Source organism: Haliotis rubra, unplaced genomic scaffold (genome assembly GCF_003918875.1).
Source record: "Haliotis rubra isolate DU_JTF1 unplaced genomic scaffold, ASM391887v1 Scf21, whole genome shotgun sequence".
In the NCBI taxonomy this organism is placed as follows: Eukaryota; Metazoa; Mollusca; class Gastropoda; order Lepetellida; family Haliotidae; genus Haliotis; species Haliotis rubra.
Window position 1 is genome coordinate 2,258 of NW_025766114.1, and position 22,729 is coordinate 24,986.

Sequence of the window (22,729 nt, forward strand, 5' to 3'; positions counted from 1 at the left end):
CTGTTGTAACATCTCATGTAATGTCAGTCTCAAAGAGTTTTTCAAAACGAGGTGGAAATACATTAAAGCATATACAAAGACTTATATCCACTTTCTGTGACATGGCCTTATTTTGTTTAGTCATATGTATCATTCAAGGACAACTCCTCGTCCATGGCCATAGGAATGTTATGTTCTTGCACTGACAATATTGCCAACAGTTCCAAGTTTCCATCTGCCATCGGTCTATGCAATGAGTGTCTATCATTCACCCTTCCTGGCCTCACTAGGCCCTTTGGTGGAGAGTCAGTCGGGTCCCATTCAGAGTATTTGAAGTCACGAATTGGACATGGTTCGTTAGAGCAGAACTCCTCTGTTGCTCTATCTGCGACCTCATAGCTTTCCTCAGAGCGATCTGAGAGTCCAGTCGGGAAGGAATGCAACAGTTCTTCTTCCTGGAACTCGACAAAGAAGGACATTTGAAGGGGACGTTGGTGACACCAAATACTTCGTCATCGTTGACAGAATCTCTGGCAGTGTTGGGCACGGAATGGCGAAGACCATTACGAGGAGTCGACGCAACAGTTTCACGATGTGATGGTTGTGTACGTCTTGGTGTGGCTTCTGGGTGAGCTCCTTTAGAGTCAGTCTGAAGGGTATGGGTCTTCTTCGTCTGACGTGGGGAGGTTCTTGGAAGAGCTACCCATCTCCGGATCGCCACGCCATGGTTTGTGTCAGAAGGAGAGCTGATCATTTCTCTGAAAAGAAAATTGGAATAATCTATTTTGTTCAACATTACTCAATAACTGAACATATATATATTTGTACAGAAATGAACTGAAATTATTTCTCCGTCATATTGTGGATAGTACGAAGCACGTGAATCGAAACATTTTATGTTGAAGTGAAGGATTAAGGAGATTATTTCATTCATTCTGACAGTTTCCATACCCAAGTGAACTAGTTCAGTATAACAAACAAGCTTTTCACCTTGAGTATGTAATTTGTCATTATCGTGTCGAGTGAACCTAATAATATGGCATACAATTATGGTGTATTTATGTAAATGTATTTAACAAGGGCCTATCACATGTTTGTGTAGGAAATATTATAACATATATTACCTTTACGCGGGTCTTTACGTTAGGCACGGCTCCGATAACAATCGGATTAGGATTACTGTAATCGCACATTCAGACTGGGAATAATACATGGTATTACATAGGCGATATTACTGGCCAGGTGGGGATAAACAAGCAATGGAGAAGTACCATCTCGTTGTATTTAATCAGAAACAAACATGTTTTATTAGGGGTGACTATTGAGGGGAAACAACTTTTGCGATAGTGATAGTCTATTACAACGTACTGCATTACTATTGCAATACTTTTTTTCTCCTTGAATTGTCTCATTTGAAGTCATTTCCCAAATGAATGTATAGTTTATATGAAATAAAAACAATTTGAAGTAGTTTCAGTCACTTTCTAATGAGTGACAAGAAACTTGAAACCCAGATCAAGTAAACAGTTAAAACATAAACTCAATGAGGCTGCAAGTCTGCACCCAAACATCCTGTATTTTGCGCTGCGCATTTACCAACAAAGTCTATTACTAAACTATATATAGCCACACATACTATCGATGCATCGATAGTTTTCGTTTCTATCATCAATTAATTGCTATAGGAGACTCAACAATTACAATGCATCCCATCGTTTATATGTTTTATAGTTTAATATAGACAGGATATATGTGAGTGTTTTATCTGTACCGATGTTATATCGTCAAGAATGTTTTTTTCGGACACTGGGATGCTCGGCGTACCAGGCGACTAACAGGACCGTGTGGTCAGGCTCTCTGACGTGGTTGACACATGACATCGTATCCTAAATGTGTAGATTGATGCTCAAGATGTAAATCACTGCATCGTATGGCCCAGACTCGATTTACAGACCGCCGTCATGTTACTGAAAAATTGCTGAGTGGGTTTGACGTTAGACAACAAACAGTGTAAACCATCGGTATGGTATTTCAGTGCTTAGAACTTTAAAGCCAACATTAGTACATAAAGCAATCTATACGATACGACCATTGTAAACACACACTGTATTTCACTCAAGAAGACCAACAACGGGAAAGTGTAATCCCAACAGAAGACCATTAGTGCAATACTTGCTATGAGAAAAATCACGTTCATTTAACGGGGCTTCACATTATATTCATAATCGAAGTGAGGTTTGAGAGAACCTGCGAGAAATATGGATGCGGGAAGACGTGTGGAAGACAACAGCCATGTGAGCCTATGTTAAAAGAAGGGATTTTCGACCACTTTCAAGCTTCGGTCGCTTTGTGCAACAGCAACATCACGGCGGGGGACACCAGGAATGGGCTTTACACATAATACCCATGTGGGGAATCGAACCTGGGTCTTCGTGACGAGCGAACGCTGTTGTTGAACGTCGCTGTCAGTAATATTCCAGCTATATGGGGACGCTCTGAACATAATCGGACCAGTCAAGGTCTGGGTTAGAATGAACCTTCAGTAACCCATGCTTGTCGTAAGAGGCGACTAACGGGATCGGGTGGTCAGCCTCGCTGACTTTGGTTGACACATGTCATCGGTTCCAAATTGCGCAGATCGATGCTTATGCTGTTGATTACTGGATTGTCTGGTCCAGACTCGATCTGGAACACACTGACCAGTAATCAACAGCATAGGCACCGATCTAGGTAATTTGGATACGATGACATAGAAGAGCAATGAACATTATATGAATGGAGCGCTGAAAATCAGTGATGACACCAGGTCACTGAGTGAGTGAGTATGGGCTTACGCCGCTTTCATCAATATTCCAGCAATATCAGCGGGTGCACTAGAGTGAGTGAGTGAATTTGGTTTACGTCGATTTTACCACTAGGCTACCCCGCCGCCCCAACTGTCTTGGAAATAGAGGCGGATCAACGCGATTTGAATAAGTGTGGCTTTCATGGTTTCTACGATCCTCTGACGTTCAACGGCTTATATGCAAATATCAGTCAGATGTCCATGTCACATTGTTAAACTGTGTATCACATTAAGTATATAACATATCAATAGTTCTGATACCCTTTTGTTGAATATCCTCCACTGTTGGCATGTTTATTATGCACATGACTGCAACAAATTCCTGTCGGTCTGCACTCACGTCAAGTATACGTGAGGCGAAATTATTTGCCATTTTACTGTTGAGTTTAGTGTTGAGTTTGGCTTTAGGTCACAACGGCATTATTCCAGCCATACAGTGACGAGAACAAGTCTGTACTCATGGATATTTCACGTACACAGACCAAATGAGGTTTAGTTTATAAACAAATATATTCAATGCATTAGTATTTACGAACAGAAACCGCCACAGTACCAAATTAAAAAAATGCAATCCGTCATTCACATTACATGGTTGCAATCTATGGTACAGGTCAACTTCCCTCAGGTAGCTAGTAGGGCTCTCACGAGTCCAAAAATTGGGACTCGAGTACCCGACAATTTGGATGCTTATCTAAAACCAACATCCAGGCATACACGTGGCTGTTCCAACTTCCAATCTACGAATAATGCAACATGTATATGTGAATCTAAACGTTCTTGAATAGAGCAATTGATATTCAATGTCAATGGAAGTATATATTACCTTTTTATTATTGCACGTGAAGGCAGCGTAAGTGTCACTGTGACCAAGTTGTATGCGATCAATAATGTGATCAAAAGAAACCAATCAATGTACTTCTTTTTTCTCTTGGTTATAGGTTTGACTGCGCTTTCAAGATGATTTAATATTAATGTGTCGTTGCAGTTACGACATATTAGCTACTTTTAAACATTCACCTTGACGATAAGTCACATAATCAATTAACCTTAATCATGGTTAAATTGCGGCAAAACACGTGCGCAAACTGATATTTAGGCAAAGCATTCATTGATTGGTGCTGCATTGGATATCTTGTAAAAATGGATCGACTATGAGACTTAAAGAAATAGAATATGTAAAACAGGATTGATGTTTATTTGAGACTTCTTATAGTGAAAACGTTTTGGTTTCAAACTAAAGACTAAGCATTTATTGAGTAACACTACACTGAATTTCTTCTTCCTAAACTCTGCTGAACGGAGATCGCGTCAGTGGTATTTATTGTGAATAAAACTTTAACTATTTCAGGATTTAGGTCTCCAAGTGTGAATGTTATTTTAGATGGGTATGTATGTGTTGATTATTGAATATGTAACACTGAAATACGCTGAATAAGAACGACTGAATATCTATGTAGAAATGAAGTTGAACAACAAGAGTGAAGACTAATTGTATCAAATTGTTTGTTTAATGAACTTAATGCAAGAAGGCAAGAACACAAGGCCAAGTTTTAAAGAACATAGCTTATTATTGAAACCCGACATATATCTTTCATTTTTGCTTTAGAATTTGCCGTTAAAAGTGACATAACATTATCACGAAACAACAAGTCAATAACACAACTTCATGAAATACAAATATGAATACACACCCGTATGCTTTCACATATAGCCTAACAATATGGCTAACATATTTACTTTAAAACAAACAAATTTAAAGTCTGAAACAGCATGAACTTATACTGATACTGAAAATGAAACATTAACTTTAACGTTTTTGTCGCCACTATTCTTGTACATGTATACAGTCCATCAGTTTGTAATGTCGGGGAAAGCGGGTAAGGCAGGCAAAGGACCTTGGTGAGGGGTCTCTGTGGGAGCGGCAAGGGGGATCTCTGTTCTAGTGTCGTCAGGAGTTTCTTTCTTAATAACAGGGTTCAAGCTTGAGACTGAAGGGGGTTCTTCCTCTTTTAATGCGTCTCGTAGATTCTTGTTTAGGAATATGATTGCGTCTGCAGTCTCCGGAGTTTCTTTACATTGTCCCAGTAGAAAACTTATGATTTGTAATATTTGACGAATGTCATACATGTTGACGTATGTGACAGATGTTACATATTTTTTATCTTGACCATGCTATTACAGTGATATTACATGTGGACTTTCTGATGTATGTATGGTACAAGGGATCTTCCACTTATATAAGTGTTAGAAATACTGCCGCTATTGGTCTGTTGTTGGTATATAGCTAATAGAACTACCGGCTTGGGAAAGCCCACATTGTCAGGAGAGTTATATCATTATCATCGTCAAAGTTAATACTGAATTCAAAACTGAAATGAACGCAAGAGTCAGGGGAAAATGTAATCTCAATTATTTCAATATGTTCATGATTATTTTTTTTAGAGATATCTACATTGGCATTTCTATTTGGCTATGTCAAGCATGTCCTGCTTGACTGTATTGATTTTTCCATCACAAGGGACAAGTATTTCTTAGTAAAAACGATGAAGGATCTCTTTAATAATGTACATGTTCATTTAAGCATTGAGTTTTTAAAAGAAATAGAATTACTTGATATATTTTTATCGTTATTAGCATATGAATTTTAATTTGAGAGAATGAATACATAACTTTGATTGTTAGTGGCTATACTTTCAAAGGGGGTTGAAGTAGCGTAAAATTATTGTCCCCCGGAGAGGGTATGCAAGTCCCATTTCATTCAAAGTATTTTGCATTGTCCGTGATTTTAATCGTAGTATATATGTATTTTTATATGCATGGTTAAATTGTGCAAAAAACATGTGAAGGAACGATGTAAATCCAGGTCGGGTCCATGTAGGCAGCAAAGGTACTGTAAGTTCCCAATGGTCCCTAGTATGGTGATCTACCTACAGTTGTTGGTGATCTATAGCCCGGTTTTTAGATTGTATTGTCGTGTATTGTAATACATGTTTTTTATGCTTACATGCTAGTTTTAACTTTCTATCTGTGATAGCCTAGTTGTTTTACTGTTCTTCGTTGACGGATTTTACAAAATATCTTCTCTTTATTAATACCATATATATTGTTATAGTCACGATGTGGCTGCAATATTGCCGATGTGACTCTAAATCGTAACTCACACACTAACTATTTGGCTATGTGTGTTTGAATAACTGAACACCTGACAACTACAGCATGCTGCTCTTCAGCATCTGAACATCGTGTGAAAAAAGTAACCCGTGTTGCAACTCCAGATGCGCTTTTCTAAAGGAATGGAACGCATTTGAATTGCCTGCGGGGAACTCTAATGCAAGAAGTCAACTTCTGGTGTCAGCACATGTTCCCGTGCGTTTCCGGGTAAACAATTGATTTTCCTTTGGGTTTTACTCAATAATAGAAAGGGATTTGTTATTTCCATACATCCACCCGAAACTCACTTTGTTGAGTAACTGTTGTATACATATATTTGTGAACTATGTTTTTAAAAAAGCAATACCTTGTTCCGAAATTTCATTTGTAACATCTGACGTATATGACAGATGTAACATCATATGTTAACTTGATCGGGCGATTACGATAAGGGATACTACATTCGGATAAGGATAACTGTCATCCTACATTCATCTGGGAATAACTCACTGTAATACATTTTTCAATATGACTGATCAGGCTGGAGCCAACATGCATTTACGAAATTTTACTTGATTATTGTTCAGTCTGTTCATAATTTTGTTTAACCAATCAGTCGTTTTGGGGTTTCATGTGCGTGTTTGTTACTCAGTTCTTAATAAGACTAATTTAGTTCGGCTAACTCGGCTAATCCGTGATCATGTTGTGTGTTCACATTACTTGGGTTGAAGTTGGGAAAGACCGACATCCTGCAAACAGACAAAAGAGAGTTAAACATCAACTGTAATACCCATAAGTATGCATTTAATCGCGTAATATATATGTAATAAGTAATTTTACAACAGTTTAATAGTGCTGAATATCCGTATTTAGAGGAATCTGCTAACACTTCTAATCCACTTGTCTGTCTGTGTGGACACTGCCTCACACTATCTGTGTTACATGCTCTTGTAGTGAGCCTTTGGTTGCCATGAGGACATCATTTTATTTCTCCCGAATAATATTACAGATATACCACATTAAACCAAATATAAACAGATCAAGCTAACTTTACAACCAAGTAAAATATTAACTGAAATATAGTATTGAAAACTTTCAGCATGTAAAGACAATCTAATTGCATACTTCAAGGCACATTTAGATAACACGCAGTAGGAGTTCATGGGTTAGAGTGAGTGAGTGAGTTAAAATTTATAGTCACATCGGCAATATTTCAGCTCATGAGTAAGATGAACAGGACATGACAACATGATAACCATAATAAAATACCAAGGAAACACACATATGGCAATTGAGAAAAATATATCTCATGTTATATGGGGTTAAACTTTGCCAGGAAACTACAAATTCTATTACTTCTTTTGGTTTGAGTTCCTTCCGGGATTCGAACCGACACTCTCGGAGCAAGGCACGTCGATAGCAGTCTAACCCACTAAGCCACGGAGGGTTCCATCAAATGGAAGTCAGACAACTGGTAACCGTCTTCTTTTGTGTCCTTCTGACAAGTGTAAATTATCACAGCTCCCAAGGCGGAAGTTTTGAAGACAGTTTTTAGAAAGTAATCAAATGGAACACGTGTTATATTTGTGGTAACACTTTCTTAGTAAAGTACAGATTGTAGTACCTTTGTGGATGAACAGAATTGTTGTTTGGCATAATGAAAATATGAATCAATTCTTGACTTTTCGTAAAACAAATCCGAAGAGCACGCCAGTCTAACAGAAGAAACCATGTTAGGAATAATGACGAAAATCTAATTTAGGTTCTCTTAAATGGATTGCATTAAGACCGATCAGTATTCTGCTGGGAAGTATCTGCCGACATAACAACCCCAGAGAAATAGTCAACCTTATCGGGCAGAGCTCATCATCATCATCATCCAAAGGAGCGGTCATTGCACCTTTGTGATTCCTGAACCAATTCATTTCAGCCATTTTACCTCTTGACTTGTGCTCATTTTTTATATTTTGAGGTCGAGGTACCGCTGATTGAGTACCTGTGCTCTTCTTATCATATGTGTCGAGTCCTCTTCAACGGCAGTCAGGTCCAAACACACCATGTGCTGTGGAGACGGAAAAAGACATCAAAATAACATACAACGCACAAAATGGGTGTTACAAAATGTTACAAAAGAATGCTTACTATCTTGAAAAATAGAATCCAGGTCTTCAGCGTGACGAGGGAACGCTTCAACCACTGGGTTACCCCCTGCCGTCTAATGCATTTGGAGGAAATGATGGTGTACCTTTTGGTGACAATACATTTATATCTAACTGGTGAATTGTATTCGTAGACACAAGTTGCAAAGCTTAATCAGTAACATTAGTTAACTATGAAAACTTTAATTATACTAAACCTTTCACAAGGAAAACTGTAAAACACTACCAACAAAACAACACCTTGTAATATATTGTTTTCAACATATTATAATTTTCATATATTTCTTACAAAACAATGTAGTGAGCAAGTTTTAGCATTTATCGCCACTTTTAACAGAATTCCAATTATACCACCGCGTTTCAGCTGAATATGGGAGGGAAAACAATAGATTCATGTCTCAGACCTTTACTCTTTCCGTTAAACCAAGCATCGATGTTCCACCTATGAAATATCTAGAAAACATACATGCAACGAGTCAACAATCACAGATTTCTGATGTACCTAATGATCGCAGCTATGCAAAGCGAAACTTGGTGCAGAAGACGTCGGGGCAGCCCAAGCTGTAACATGAAACAATTTATCACCCTATGACCAAGTGACAACAATAAGCACTTTTTCTGCCAGTACAATTAAACCTTGATGGTATTTGCCGAATAACTCTGCTACACAATCAGTGATTAAAACACTGATGGCAGCTGATCATGTTAATATCATTTAGGGTGTGTTCTCATATGTTCTGCATTTCCCATTAGTCATGATTCCTGGAAATGGTTTTGTACAGGTTAAATTGACATGAGTACCCAACGCCATTGCCAGCTTTCATCAATGCTACTGTAAATGACAATGGTGACGTAACATACCCTCAAATCAATATTCAAAGCATTGGGAGATGGGATTCATAATGACAGGAACACTTAGCGGTATGTTTTTATTCAAGTGTAACATAAACAAGGACAAAAGATCGATACAGGCGTAATGTAGGAGCGCGACATCAAATTGACCAAGCTTTTCAGTTGTTGATTGTGTAAGCACTACCGATAATGTCTAAAAGGTTTCTCCTGGCCACGAACATTTTTACCAATCCATGAATCATTTCGAAAATCCAGTCTCCGCGTGTGGCTGAATTCACTGGGGTTGTGCTGTTTATCCTTCATCATTAGTGACGCTGACACACGTTTGAAAATGTTTGACCTCTGCAGATGCGTCCTTATAGTTTACCTCTGTCCCTTAGCTTTGGGCTCTGTTTCCTACAAGGAGAAAGATTTCCTGGCCAACCTCACCTCGGACTACGACCCCAAGATCCGCCCGGTGTTAGATGGTTCCAACACGACAGTGAGTATTAGTATGGGGTTGTACTCAATATATTCTCTGGATGAAAAACAGGAAGTGCTCATCTTTAAAGCATGGGTCTATATGACGTGGAAGGACCAGCTTCTGGTGTGGAACACGACAGATGGCATTCCCGTTGTTGTAACTATGTCACTGGCGGATGTATGGACACCAACCGTACTGAATGTTGATTCTGTGACGAATATGAGGTACCTAAAAGATGAAACAGATACAGTGGTTGTCTTTCAGGATGGTACAGTTATATATTCCTACATAGGTAGGTTTGATACAGGATGCAAGGTCAATATCCAACAGTTTCCTTTCGATCGCCAGACATGTTATTTTCACTTGGAAACATTTTATCCTCCTGCAAGTAAGGAACATCTCAAGGTAGTCAACTCGTATGTAAATCTGGAAACATACAAAGAAAACGGAGAATTTCACCTTCTCAGTGCATCAATGACACAGGAGAAATTCACTCTTCTCAATGTAACTCTTGAATGGATAGAAGTGACCCTTGTCCTGCAAAGACGAACCACCTTCTACATCCTCAACAACATCCTACCCATCGTGTTCCTTTCCTTTCTTAACATCTTTGTCTTCCTGTTGCCCGAGGAGAGTGGTGAGAAGGTGTCCCTGTGTGTCTCCATCCTATTGTCATATGCCATGTTTCTCAATCTCATCAACTCCTACCTACCAGCGAACTCCGACCACCTGTGTTTCTTCAGTGTCTACGTCACCCTGCTTGTGTTGATCAGCACACTCACATGTCTCGTCACGATCTTCATGCAGTTACTTCACACAAATCTCCAAAGGGAAAATGTCAGTCCAAGATGGCTGCCAATCGCATGGAGATCAGCCAGCAAAGTTGGAATAACCAAACTACAAGTTAAGACTGATGATGTCTCTCCAAACAAATCGAACGTGAAAGACAATAAGAAAGATGCACTACTCGCCAAGTGCAACAGAGTGGCATTTGGAACGTTCTTCATCATCACAGCTCTCACTAACCTTATGTTTTTCATTAGCGTATCCCTATGACGGTATTACGCATTACTGCCACTGCTTGTTTCACCTGGAATACATGTTTTTGGTCAGTAGATTTGTTTAGTGACATTTTCTATGTGTTTTCACGCACCATTGACAATTATGATGTGTGATGCAATTCTCTACCTGTCACTCACAGCACGTTCCCATGCTTTGTTGGATGAACAATTAACTTCAGAATTGAAAGGGATTTGTTATTATCTTTCCTTGCCTCACTTTAGTGAAATTTCATATATTTTTTGTGAACTACTTTTTGTTATCGCCAGTGCATTGTCCCATTTTATGACCTATCATTTGTAACATTTAACGTATGTATCTTGACCTGACGACTGCAGTGATATCGTTTGTAACACCTGATTAGCAATTAGCAGTCCACTGTTTATCAACCTTGTCAATTGTATTTACTCACTATGCAACTATGTATATATTTCCTTGTTACAACTCTTGGACCGCCTCCGTGGTGTAGTGGTTAGAGCGTCCGCCCGGAGAGCGGAAGGTTGCGGGTTCTATCCCCGACCGCGTCATACCAAAGACGTTAAAATACGGTACTTGTTGGTCCCTGCCTGGCGCTCGGCATTAATGGGTACAACAAGGACTGGTCGGCTCGGAGTCAGTATAATGTGTCTGAGTGGGGTATTCATTCTTCACTGCGGCGTGGTATCCCAGTTGGCTAGCACTTTAAAACCAGCTTAAGTCTGAGCTAGTACAAGCAGCCGCAGACACACATACACACGCATGCACGTCGTCATATGAGCGAAATATTCTCAAGCACGACGTTAAACCTAATTTCACCTCACCTCTTCTGTTACTACTCTTAGTATCACTTGCTGTATAACGGTGATAGTACCTACACCGAAACGTCGCACTCGCTGCAATAAAGAAGTTGACTATCCATAGAACTTGGTTTTCCTTCACCTATACAACTTCTAAAAATGCCTCTCAAAGAAGTTCACCATCTCTCTAGATTCTCTCTCTCTCTCTCTCTCTCTCTCTCTCTCTCTCTCTCTCTCTCTCTCTCTCTCTCTCTCTGGACATGATTGCTGCTGCTGATAACGCGGCACTCAACCAATCTGCGACACCACTTCTCATCCCCGACACAGACTATAAATCAGTCATGAGAAGTTACATCCATGATCTAAAGAAATGGGACACCCAAGTGGTGTAAATAAGTAAATTAAAATTAAACCAACTGTTGATTACACCTAATTGGACTGTCAATCCAGATTTGAAGAGTTCATTATACGACGATGTCACTGACAACTATAGCATAGTATGGTTCAGTTATACAGCATCTGATCTGAATGGTGTATTCACACCAGATGCCTGTTCTCAACGGAAGCATTGTGTCATTAGTTTCACCTGCAGCCAACTCTTATGCAAGAGAAGTCCATATTTGGTGCCAGCTGGTAAGGTTTAGGCTGAAAATTAGTGTTAAATCTAATCAACTCACTTACTATGTATGATGCCTCTTAATATAGTTATTGTCTAAATGGTATAACCAATGATCACAATACAGCGATAGGATACTACCATCAGTTTATCAAACAGATAACATTATGAAATGAAAGAAAGGAAAGGATTTGAACAAATAATTATTTATTTGTATCACAGTATATTCCAACTCAAGTTACGTCCGTAATGTTTACAATCGCCATACTGGATTTTCTGTGGCAATTTTCTTTTAACAAACAGCGTCGGGTTCCAGGGTTTACTCACAGTTGAATTCTATTTTTCGAATTTCGAGAGATGTTTGTGGTAATACTATCTCTGCTGTCTAAGTACCTAAGTAAGTAATTGTTAGAAAAACTATGTTGCCATAAGGATGACTTGTAACTGTCGTTTATTCATGTGTGATTCATTCCGACTGAGTATTCCAAGATCGAAATGATTTCAATTCAGTTACAGTTATAACACGCCCCTTGTTTGGCCGTAAAATACGATAGTTCACAGTCGGGGGTGACAGTGGAGGTGAGGTTGGGGAGTTTTTGGCGGAGGCATATGAGGGGTTTCCTACCTGTTATGTGTACATTCTAATGTGGTCCTCAGAGTTACCGTTTCTGAGAATCACCAAGAACAGACACATTTGAAGAATGACGACCTACACATATTGCAAACTTACAAATAAAGTATGAAATCACCTTGTGTATTCAAATCTAGAATGTCCTAAAATGTTCACAAATACAGATTCAATCGTTATATCAAATATTTTAAACAGAAGTGATCGCTGAATATTCTGAAACTTGTACACCAACTGTTCAACATGAACAAACGCTTTTAAGCTTATATAACATTTAATACTTTACCATGGAAGCCTTTCTTCAATATGGCAGAATAAAAACAGTGTTTTAGTCTGTTGGGTTTTCCGTTATCTAAATATAACCGATAATACTTATAGTATAAACAGTGTTGTATACATAATTTATCAACCGTTCTTCTCATACAACTTGAGCCTTATACTTCATCAAAATCACTTGACTACGAAACCAGTGAATACAACTCATGATATTGGTATAGAATCATGCAAATAACAATATAACATGCCGTCTCTTTCTCTCCTTCGGAATATCATGTTTGTCATTGTCCGATTACACATCGTTAGTAGAAGTAATTTCAATGTAGACAATGCCAAAATTCATTACTTCTTTAGGAGAAGTAGTTTCGTAAGCGTTAAATGTCCAGTAATTCTCAACAACAATGCCAACCTTCAAGAATTCAGTGATGGTGTGACATAGCACACTAAGGTCAATATTCAAAGCTTCTTCAAATATTTTCCAAACATCAATTAGGACCAGCCGGGAAGGGTCTTCTTAGTCAGGTTTTACACAGTCTGTTCGAAACATCAACATTGTCATGGCAATTAGTGTTAACGATGCAACATCAAATTGAGAGAGCTACTCAGATGACCATGGATCACAGAAATACAACTAATGATCAAACGGGCATTGCTTTGCTCGTTGCTGTTGGAGACTAATAATATATTTAAAACGCTTTGAATCATTCCTAAGACTGAATCTCCTTTGCGCTGAGACTGTGCTACGTTATTTCCTGTGCTCTGCACTGAGACTGTGCTACGTTGTTTCGTGTGCTCTGCACTGAGGCTGTGCTTGTTTGGATATGTATGCCATGCATAGAAGTATCTTCATCCTTCCTTTATAGCTTCATCAAATATTTTCCAAACATCAATTAGAACCAGCCGGGAAGGTTCTTCTTTGTCATGTTTTACACAGTCTGTTCTAAAACATCTCTTTCTCTCCTTCAGGATATCATATGTTTTTCATATCTCCGATTATAATTCATTAGTGGAAGTAGTTTCAATGTAGACAGTGCCAAAATTCATTACTTCTTTAGGAAATCTCAATAAGGTATGATACTCATGTCAATATTCATAGTTTGTTCCATACACCAATTAGGACAAGCCTGGAAGCTTCTTATCATTTGTGTCTTACCCATGCAATCTCCAAACATCGGCATTGTAATGTCAATTAACGCTAATGACGCAACATCATATTGATAGAGCTATTCAGTTGTTCATATTGTACAGAAATTCAGATAATGACCAAACGGGTCTTGCTTTGCCCCGTTGCTCCTGGATACCAATATAATACCTATATAATGCCTTGAATCATTTCTAAAACTGAATCTCCTTAGCACTGAGGCCGCTGTGTGTTTTCTCCAACATTAATCACGTGAATATTGTTTGGACATGTTTGCCATACACAGATGTGTCTCCATGTTACTTCTCTGTCACGTCACTCTGGGCTCTGTTTCCTACAAGGAGAAAGATTTCCTTGCGAACCTAACCTGGAACTATGACCCCAAGATCCGCCCGGTGTTAGATGGCTCCAACACCACAGTGAGTATCGGTATGATATTGCACTCAATTATATCTCTGGATGAAAAACAAGAAGTGCTCAGCTTTAAAGCATGTGTTGTAATGACATGGAAGGACCAGCTTTTGGTGTGGAACTCGACAAGTGACATTCCCACTGCAGTTACTATGCCCCTATCGGACATGTGGTCGCCAACCATACTGAATGTTGATTCTGTGACAAACTTGAAGTACCTAAAAGATGACAGGGATACCGTGCTCGTCCATCAGGATGGCACAGTTGTGTATACTTTCACAAGTAGGTTTGACACAGAATGCAAAGTAAATATCCACCAATTTCCTTTCGATCGCCAGACATGTAATTTTCACTTGGAAACATTTTATGCCCGTGTTAGTAAGGAATTTCTTAAGGTAATCGACTCGTATGTAAATCTGGAAACATATCAGGAAAACGGAGAATTTATCCTTCTCAGTGCATTAATGGCATTGACAAAATTCCAGATAAATGACTTCAATGGCAACTGGATAGAAGTGACCCTTGTCCTGCAAAGACGAACCACCATCTACATCCTCAACAACATCCTGCCCGTCGTGTTCCTGTCCTTTCTGAACGTCTTCGTTTTCTTAATGCCCGAGGAGAGCGATGAGAAGGTGTCTCTGTGTGTCTCCATCCTGTTGTCATATGCCATGTTCCTGACCCTCATCAACTCCTACCTACCAGCGAACTCCGACCACCTGTGTTTCTTCAGTGTATACGTCACCCTGCTTGTGTTGATCAGCACATTCATATGTCTCGTCACAATCTTCATGTTGGTACTTCACACAAACCTTCAAAGGGGTAAAGTTAGTCCAAGATGGGTGCTTGTTGCTTGGGGAGAAGACAGCAAAGTTAGAACACCTGAACCACGGGTTAGAACTGATGACGTCTCTTCCAACCAATCCGATGTAAAAGACACAGCAAACAAATCTGACATGAAGGATGCAATAGTCACCAAGTGCAACAGAGTGGCATTTGGAACGTTCTTCACACTCACAGTACTCATTAATCTTATATTTTTCATTTCCGTATGCCAATGAAGGACGACTGTCAGTGACGGACTGCCATTGCTTATTTCACATACAGACAGAGCCAAACGAAGATGAATGCTTGATACATCAGTAGATATGCTTTTGATAAACATCATTCACTTACACGAATGAATATGACGTGTGGGCCAAGAGTACTATCTTTTTACATCCATTACTTATGTGACTTATTGACAATCGAAGAAGAATACATTGGATTAGCCAGTAGGTATATATGTGTCATGTCTTGTGTGTGCTTTGAAACTTTGCTGTCATTGGGGAGTTTGTGAATTGTGTGTGTCAAACTTATGTTATGAGGATGTCTTTTTGTTAATTGTAAGTTCACATTAATTAACTTTTAACTATTATGGGTCACAAAAGTTTAAAGCGCTGAAGTGTGAATTTGAACTCACACCTTCTATTGAACCAGAGACCATATAATAGATAGTATATGGTCTCTGATTGAACTTAGGCTATGTGTTTTCACTTACTCTATGTGTTAAGAGTAGGTACCTCCCTTTGATTTTTGCTTCCGGTGTCTTCGGTGGGATTCAGGAAATTCTGAGAAGATGGTGGTGTGGCATAGCTTTGGTCAGAACACTCTATAACTGTGTAATAGGTATCTAAGGGGTGGTTGCTGAGGTGTATGGAGGACGCCTTTGGATTTACACTCATCTGTCTAACGTTTCAAGACCGACTCCTCAAGAGGCCTCGTCAACAGTGAACTTTCAACAGCTGTCAACAAACTTCAATCAGTATCTCTACAAGGATCAAGACTTTGGTGACTATAGATTTTTAGTTAATATTTTAGATTTGTGACCCAATCGTATTGTATTAGAAATCTGTACTGCCATTCATTGTAACCTTGTTTATTTTTTATTCAATATATAGTTGAATATTATATGATGTGTGTTTTATTTTGCTGCTTTAAAGGGGACTCACAAGCCTTTAATCACAGTAATTACCAAAGAATCATACATTTAATTAGTCATTGGGGTGTGTGTGAATGTTGTGTGTCCATATGATGGAATAAATTTAGTGTTAACGATTGCTATTGCATGCTATTGCAGTACAATTTCCTATTGTACTGTACAATAATCTCCTCACACATCTGTCTCTCTATCCTTCTTAACAGTGTAAGAACCTAAAGTGAAACGTCGCTCTCACTGCAATAAAGAATTTGTTCATCCATATATTGTTATCCTTCCTTACTGCTCCCACTTCTAAATGCTTCTCAAAATCGTTATGTTTTTGCCACCGTTAGTAATATTTCAGCAATGGGCTTCACACATTGTACCCATGTGGGGAATCGAACCCGGGCCTTCGACGTGACGAGCGAACGCTTTAACCAGAAGGCTACCCTCACCGCCCCCTATAATTTTGAGATATATGATCTGAGACTTTGGACTGACAGGCGGACGGGCAGGCATACATTACTCTAACCACTAATATTATATACCTGTGAAATGGGGAGAAAGGGGTATCCCGACAGTAAGCCAGAAGCGCGAAAAGGCAAAAACAAAAGATAAAAAATACCCTACATCTGACATATATCATGTTATACAGTAAACAGGAAGTTGCCATCCATATGTTCATCTGATATATTCACCAACTTCTAAATGCCTCTCAAGAATTACACTGGCCCAAAAAAGAAACGCATAGGTGAAATCCAGTGTTATCAGTGATGCTTTAGTAACTTAAATTACACAAAAAGTAATAATCATAGAGCAATAAAAATCCACACAGGTATTGGGACATGTGTATCCAAAAACATACAGTCATTCACAGTGGTATTGAGAGTCTCTGTTTTTGATGGCACGGTCACAAAGTCAGTATCTGGTGTGACCACCACGAGCCTCAATCACTGCTCTGCATCGCTTGGGCATAGACTGTATAAGACGTCGGATCCGCCGTTGTGGGAGTCTTCTCCACTCATCCTGCAACGCATCGACAAGCTGTTGATGTGTCTGTGGTTGCGGCTGTCGGCGTCGTACACGTTGATCCAATTGGTCCCACAAATGTTCAATTGGGTTAAGATCCGGAGATTTTGAAGGCCATGGAAGAACTGTTATGTTGTTGATGGCAAGGAAATCTGTTGTAATGCGTGCTGTATGCGGTCTTGCGTTGTCATGCTGAAAAATTTCTCTTCTAGCGTCAATTACGGGAATAACATGACGTACCAGGATTTCATCACGATAGCGCACAGCATTCAAATTCCCTTGGACATGCACCAGCTCTGTTCTGTCATTCACAGATATGCCTGCCCACATCATTACACCTTCGGCGCCGTGTCTGTCGACCTGACGAACACACTGTCGAGCATATCTTTCATTTCGACGTCTGTAAATCCGCATCCTGCCATCGTGTCAATACAGCATAAACCGCGACTCGTCGCTGAACCTGATCCTCCTCCAGTTCAAGAGGGTCCATGGCCGAGCGTTCCTGCTCCATTGAAGACGTGCACGACGATGGTGGTGTCGCAGAACAGGTCCTGTATGTGGTCGCATTGGTCGGATTCCATGCTCTCTTAGGCGATTCCTGATGGTTTGTGCAGAGACTCGACGCAGCCCAGGAACATTGTCGGCGGTGTACGCTGCAGTGACGATCCGATTTCGCAGATGAAACACCAGGATGAAGCGGTCTTGCGCTGGGGGTGGCACCCTTGGTCTCCCACTCCTAGGACGATCTCTGGTCGAGTTGTGCTGCGTGTAACGCTGCCAGAGACGGGAAATCGTACTCTACCTCACGTTTAGATGTCTGGCAACTGATGACTGGCTTTCTCCAGCTTCCAAGTGTCCAATGGCTCTGTTTCTGCTTTCTTCGTTTAGTCGTGGCATCTTGAGGGTCGCATATACAGAATTTCGAAGAATGAATCGCAACAGGACTGCTGGCTTTTTATACCCATCAGTATCAAGATTCAGATCCCGTATTTGCACGTGCATCATGCTTTCAGATTTTACGGGGATTTTTTCATCATACTTTGCAGAGTATACGGGGATTTTTTCAAGGTGCTGTGTTTTGGCGAATAATCACCAAAGGTTGTTTTTGCGTGTGTTGGATAATTGTATGGGCTATATTCACACTTAATATAAACATTGACAGTCATTCCATGCCATATTTTTCGAAACAATCTACTTTGAAGATCAGAATTCAGCTATGCGTTTCTTTTTTGGGCCAGTGTACATCTGACATGTGTTGATAAAACACGCCCATAAGCAACTTTTTTACCAAATACTCCAGTATGTGTCGACATGTGGCTGAACCATAGGACAGGTGCAGAAAAACGAATTCACTAAATGGTATAGTTTTACGTCACTTTCAGCAATACTCAAGCGTATGATACCAGAAATGGGATTCACACTGTTATCTTTTTAGAAATTTGATGCGGGTCTTCAGCGTGACGAGGGAAGCTTCAACCCTCGGCTATCCCCGAGTGCTGCTGCCTAGTGCAATCGTGATGTATCTTAAGCAGATTCACACTCTCTCACCAGCTGGGGTACATAACATTTATATCTAACTGTGAAATAAATATGATTATTTACTGTTATATGTCCACCTGTGGGGGTTTGTAAGTCCCAAAATATTCAAAGTAAATTAAGCTTACCGAATATGTTAAAGCGCAGCATTTTTTGTGATTTTAAGTTATGGCTAAATTTACCTAAAATCACCAGTGGCTGAAAGGATGGAGTAAATCCGGCTATGGTCCATGCAGGTAGCAAAAGTACTGTAAGTCCCCATGGTCCCTAGCATGGTGATCTACCTTTAGTTGTTGGAGATCTCGAGTCCGTTTTTGTATTGCATTGTCTGTACTATTTGTATAATTTTAAGAGTTACTTGCTTGTTTTAATTCTGTGATGATCTACTTATTTTACTCTTATTTCTTTTATAATTTAATTGCGCTTTGTGAATTTTTAAGTCTCAATATGCTTGAAATTACGCCAATGTGACTATACATTATAACTTATTCACTCGTTTATTGTTATGTAATACAATGTAGCTCCTGAAATTTAGTTTTTATAAACCTGAACACTTTTCACTAAAATAATTGTAAAACACTACCACTAACACATCACCTTTATATATTGTTTTAAACATTTGATACTTATATGTTTTACAAAACAATGTAATAAGCATGTTGTACTTAACGCCACTTTTAGCAGTATTCCAGTTACACCACGGTGTATCAGCTGAAAATAGAGGGAAAAAATCAGGTCTCAGATGTGTCCTTTTTCCGTCAAACCAACAAGCACCAGTGTGCTACGTATCACATACCAAGAAGCATACACGCGACGAAGCGAGATTCTAACCCCAATCACAGATTAATGGTTTGCCCAAGGATCGCAACTCTACAAAGGGAATAGTAATTAACAAGTAATTGTCATCGGCACTTGTGTTAACAAAGCTAAATAAATATATAATCCCATCATCCACTGACAACAAAAAGCAATGCTTTACTGTCAGTGCATTTAAACCTTTGTACCTGATGCCGAATCATCGTGCTACACAATCAGTGATTAAAACTCTGTGATACTGATACTGATCCACTTGAGGTACGTCATCATTTTTGGATACGGCCCATTAGACATGGTTACTGGAAATTGATTTGTGAAGCCTAAAATCTCATGAGTACCCATCGCCATTGCTAACATTCATCAGCACTATAGTGAATGGCAAACATACCCGCAAGTTATTATTCATTGTGAGATATGATTCACACAACCCCAGGGACATTTCACGGTATGCTCCTATTCATTTCTAACATATACATTGTACAAGAACAAAACATCGATTTCCAACCATTAGGCCTAATGTAGAGTGCGACATCGAATTGACAAAGCTGTTCAGTTGCCGATAGCGATAGCACCTCCGATGTTTAAATGGTTTCTCTTAGACAGGAGCAGTTTTACCATGCCATGAATCATTTCAAATATTAAGTCTCCACGTGTGGCTGGTTCACTGTGATTGTGTTATATATCCTTCACTCTGACAACGTTTTTGGAAATGTTACGAAATTGTGACCTTTTCATTTCACTCTGTCTCTGTCGCTTGACCATGGGCTCTGTTTCCTACAAAGAGAAAGATTTCCTGGCCAACCTCACTTGGAACTACGACCCCAAGATCCGCCCGGTGTTAGATGGTTCCAACACGACAGTGAGTATCAGTATGGGGTTGTACTCACTTTTATCTCTGGATGAGAAACAGGAAGTGCTCAGCTTTAAAGCATGGGTTTCAATGTTGTGGAAGGACCAGCTATTGGTGTGGAATACGACAGATGACATTCCCTTTGCAGTCACTATGCCCTTGCCGGATGTATGGACTCCAACCGTACTGAATGTTGATTCTGTGACGAGTTTGAAGTATCTGAAAGATGAAACAGATACCGTGTTTGTCTATCAGGATGGTACAGTTGCGTATTCCTACGTAGGTAGGTTTGACACAGGATGTAAGGTGAATATTCAACAGTTTCCTTTCGATCATCAAACATGTACATTTCATTTACAAATATTGTATACCCAAGTAACCAAGGAATATCTTGAGGTAACATCCACGAATGTCGTTCTGGATGTATACAGGGAAAACGGAGAATTTAACCTTCTCAGTGCATCCATGGTGTTACAGGAGTTCACTACTCTCGGTGTTACTCAACCCTGGATTGAAGTTACATTCGTCCTAAAGAGACGAACCACCTTCTACATCCTCAACAACATCCTTCCTGTCGTGTTCCTGTCCTTTCTCAACTGCTTCGTATTCTGTTTGCCCGGGGAGAGTGGTGAGAAGATGTCATTGTGTGTCTCCATCCTGTTGTCCTATGCCATGTTCCTGACCCTCATCAACTCCTACCTACCAGCGAACTCCGATCACCTGTGTTTCTTCAGTGTCTACGTCACCCTGCTTGTGTTGATCAGCACACTCACATGTCTCGTCACAATCTTCATGCTGGCACTTCACACTTATTTACAAACGGGCAAAGCTTGTCCAAGATGGCTGCCGGTCGCTTGGAGGTCTGATAGCAAAGTTGGAACAAGTGAACCATGGGTTAAGAAGGAAGACATAGCTCCAAACCAATCTGATGTAAACGGTAAAGCAAACAATAAGTCGGAAATGAAGGACTTGATTATCGCCAAGTGTCACAGAGTGGCATTTGGAACGTTCTTCACACTGACACTCCTCATTAATCTTATATTTTTCATTTCCGTATCCCCGTGATGGACGGCTGTCAGTGAGTGATTGCCATTGCCTATTTCACATACAGACAGAGAATCGAGGAGGAATGCTTGATACATCAGAAGATGTGCTTTTGTTCAACATCATTCACTGACATGGCTGAATATGAACTTTTTCAGCAGCTCTATCCCACTGAAAACTCTACTGCAAGCGAGTGGCAGAAACACCCCTAAACAACAAAACCCAAAAGGTTTTGTCTGCAAGATCAACTGTGACTGTGGTGAAGCCTATGTAGGTGAATCGTCCCGCCTCATAAACCTCAGATCATAAATCAGACCGAAAATCAGCTATCTCAGAACACATAATCAACAATCACAACATCAAGCGGGACAATGTTGAAATATTATCTAAAAACCTCCAGGAGACCAAGAATGCCTCATTCCATCCGCCTACAATGAACTGATAAAACCAACAGAACAGAGCACTCAAGCTATCATTGCTAATTAATCCCATCTGATATGTATATCTTGTTCACATGTCTCGTCACAATCTTCATGTTGGTACTTCACACAAACCTTCAAAGGGGTAAGGTTAGTCCAAGATGGGTGCTTGTTGCTTGGGGAGAACACAGCAAAGTTAGAACACCTGAACCACGTGTTAGAACTGATGACGTCTCTTCCAACCAATCCGATGTAAAAGACTCAGCAAACAAGTCTGACATGAAGGATGCAATAATCACCAAGTCAACAGAGTGGCATTTGGAACGTTCTTCACACTCACAGTACTCATTAATCTTACATTTTTCATTTCCGTATGCCAATGAAGGTCGACTGTCAGTGACGGACTGTCATTGCTTATTTCACATACAGACAGAGCCAAACGAAGATGAATGCTTGATACATCAGTAGATATGCTTTTGATAAACATCATTTACTTACACGAATGAATATGACGTGTGTGGGCCAAAAGTATGTGACTTATTGCCAATCGAAGAAGAATACATTGGATTAGCCAGTAGGTATATATGTGTCATGTGTTGTGTGTGCTTTGAAACTTTGCTTTCATTGGGGAGTTTGTGAATTGTGTGTGTCAAACTTATGTTATGAGGATGTGTTCTTGTTAATTGTGAGTTCACATTAATTAACTTTTAGCTATTATGG

General features: G+C 39.7%; 3 protein-coding genes across 3 annotated transcripts; all 3 read left to right on the forward strand.

Moving 5' to 3' along the window:
• The first annotated feature begins 9,316 nt into the window (after positions 1–9,316).
• Positions 9,317–10,504, forward strand: LOC124276484 (neuronal acetylcholine receptor subunit alpha-3-like). Its single transcript, XM_046712114.1, has one exon. It carries the CDS (start codon positions 9,317–9,319, stop codon positions 10,502–10,504), a length of 1,188 nt encoding a protein of 395 aa, XP_046568070.1.
• Positions 10,505–14,240: 3,736 nt separating this feature from the next.
• LOC124276485 (ligand-gated ion channel 4-like) lies at positions 14,241–15,416 on the forward strand. Its single transcript, XM_046712116.1, has one exon. It carries the CDS (start codon positions 14,241–14,243, stop codon positions 15,414–15,416), a length of 1,176 nt encoding a protein of 391 aa, XP_046568072.1.
• A 4,942-nt stretch (positions 15,417–20,358) lies between these two features.
• On the forward strand, positions 20,359–21,611 carry LOC124276486 (neuronal acetylcholine receptor subunit alpha-3-like). Its single transcript, XM_046712117.1, has one exon. It carries the CDS (start codon positions 20,406–20,408, stop codon positions 21,609–21,611), a length of 1,206 nt encoding a protein of 401 aa, XP_046568073.1. The 5' UTR covers positions 20,359–20,405.
• The last annotated feature ends 1,118 nt before the right edge of the window (positions 21,612–22,729 follow it).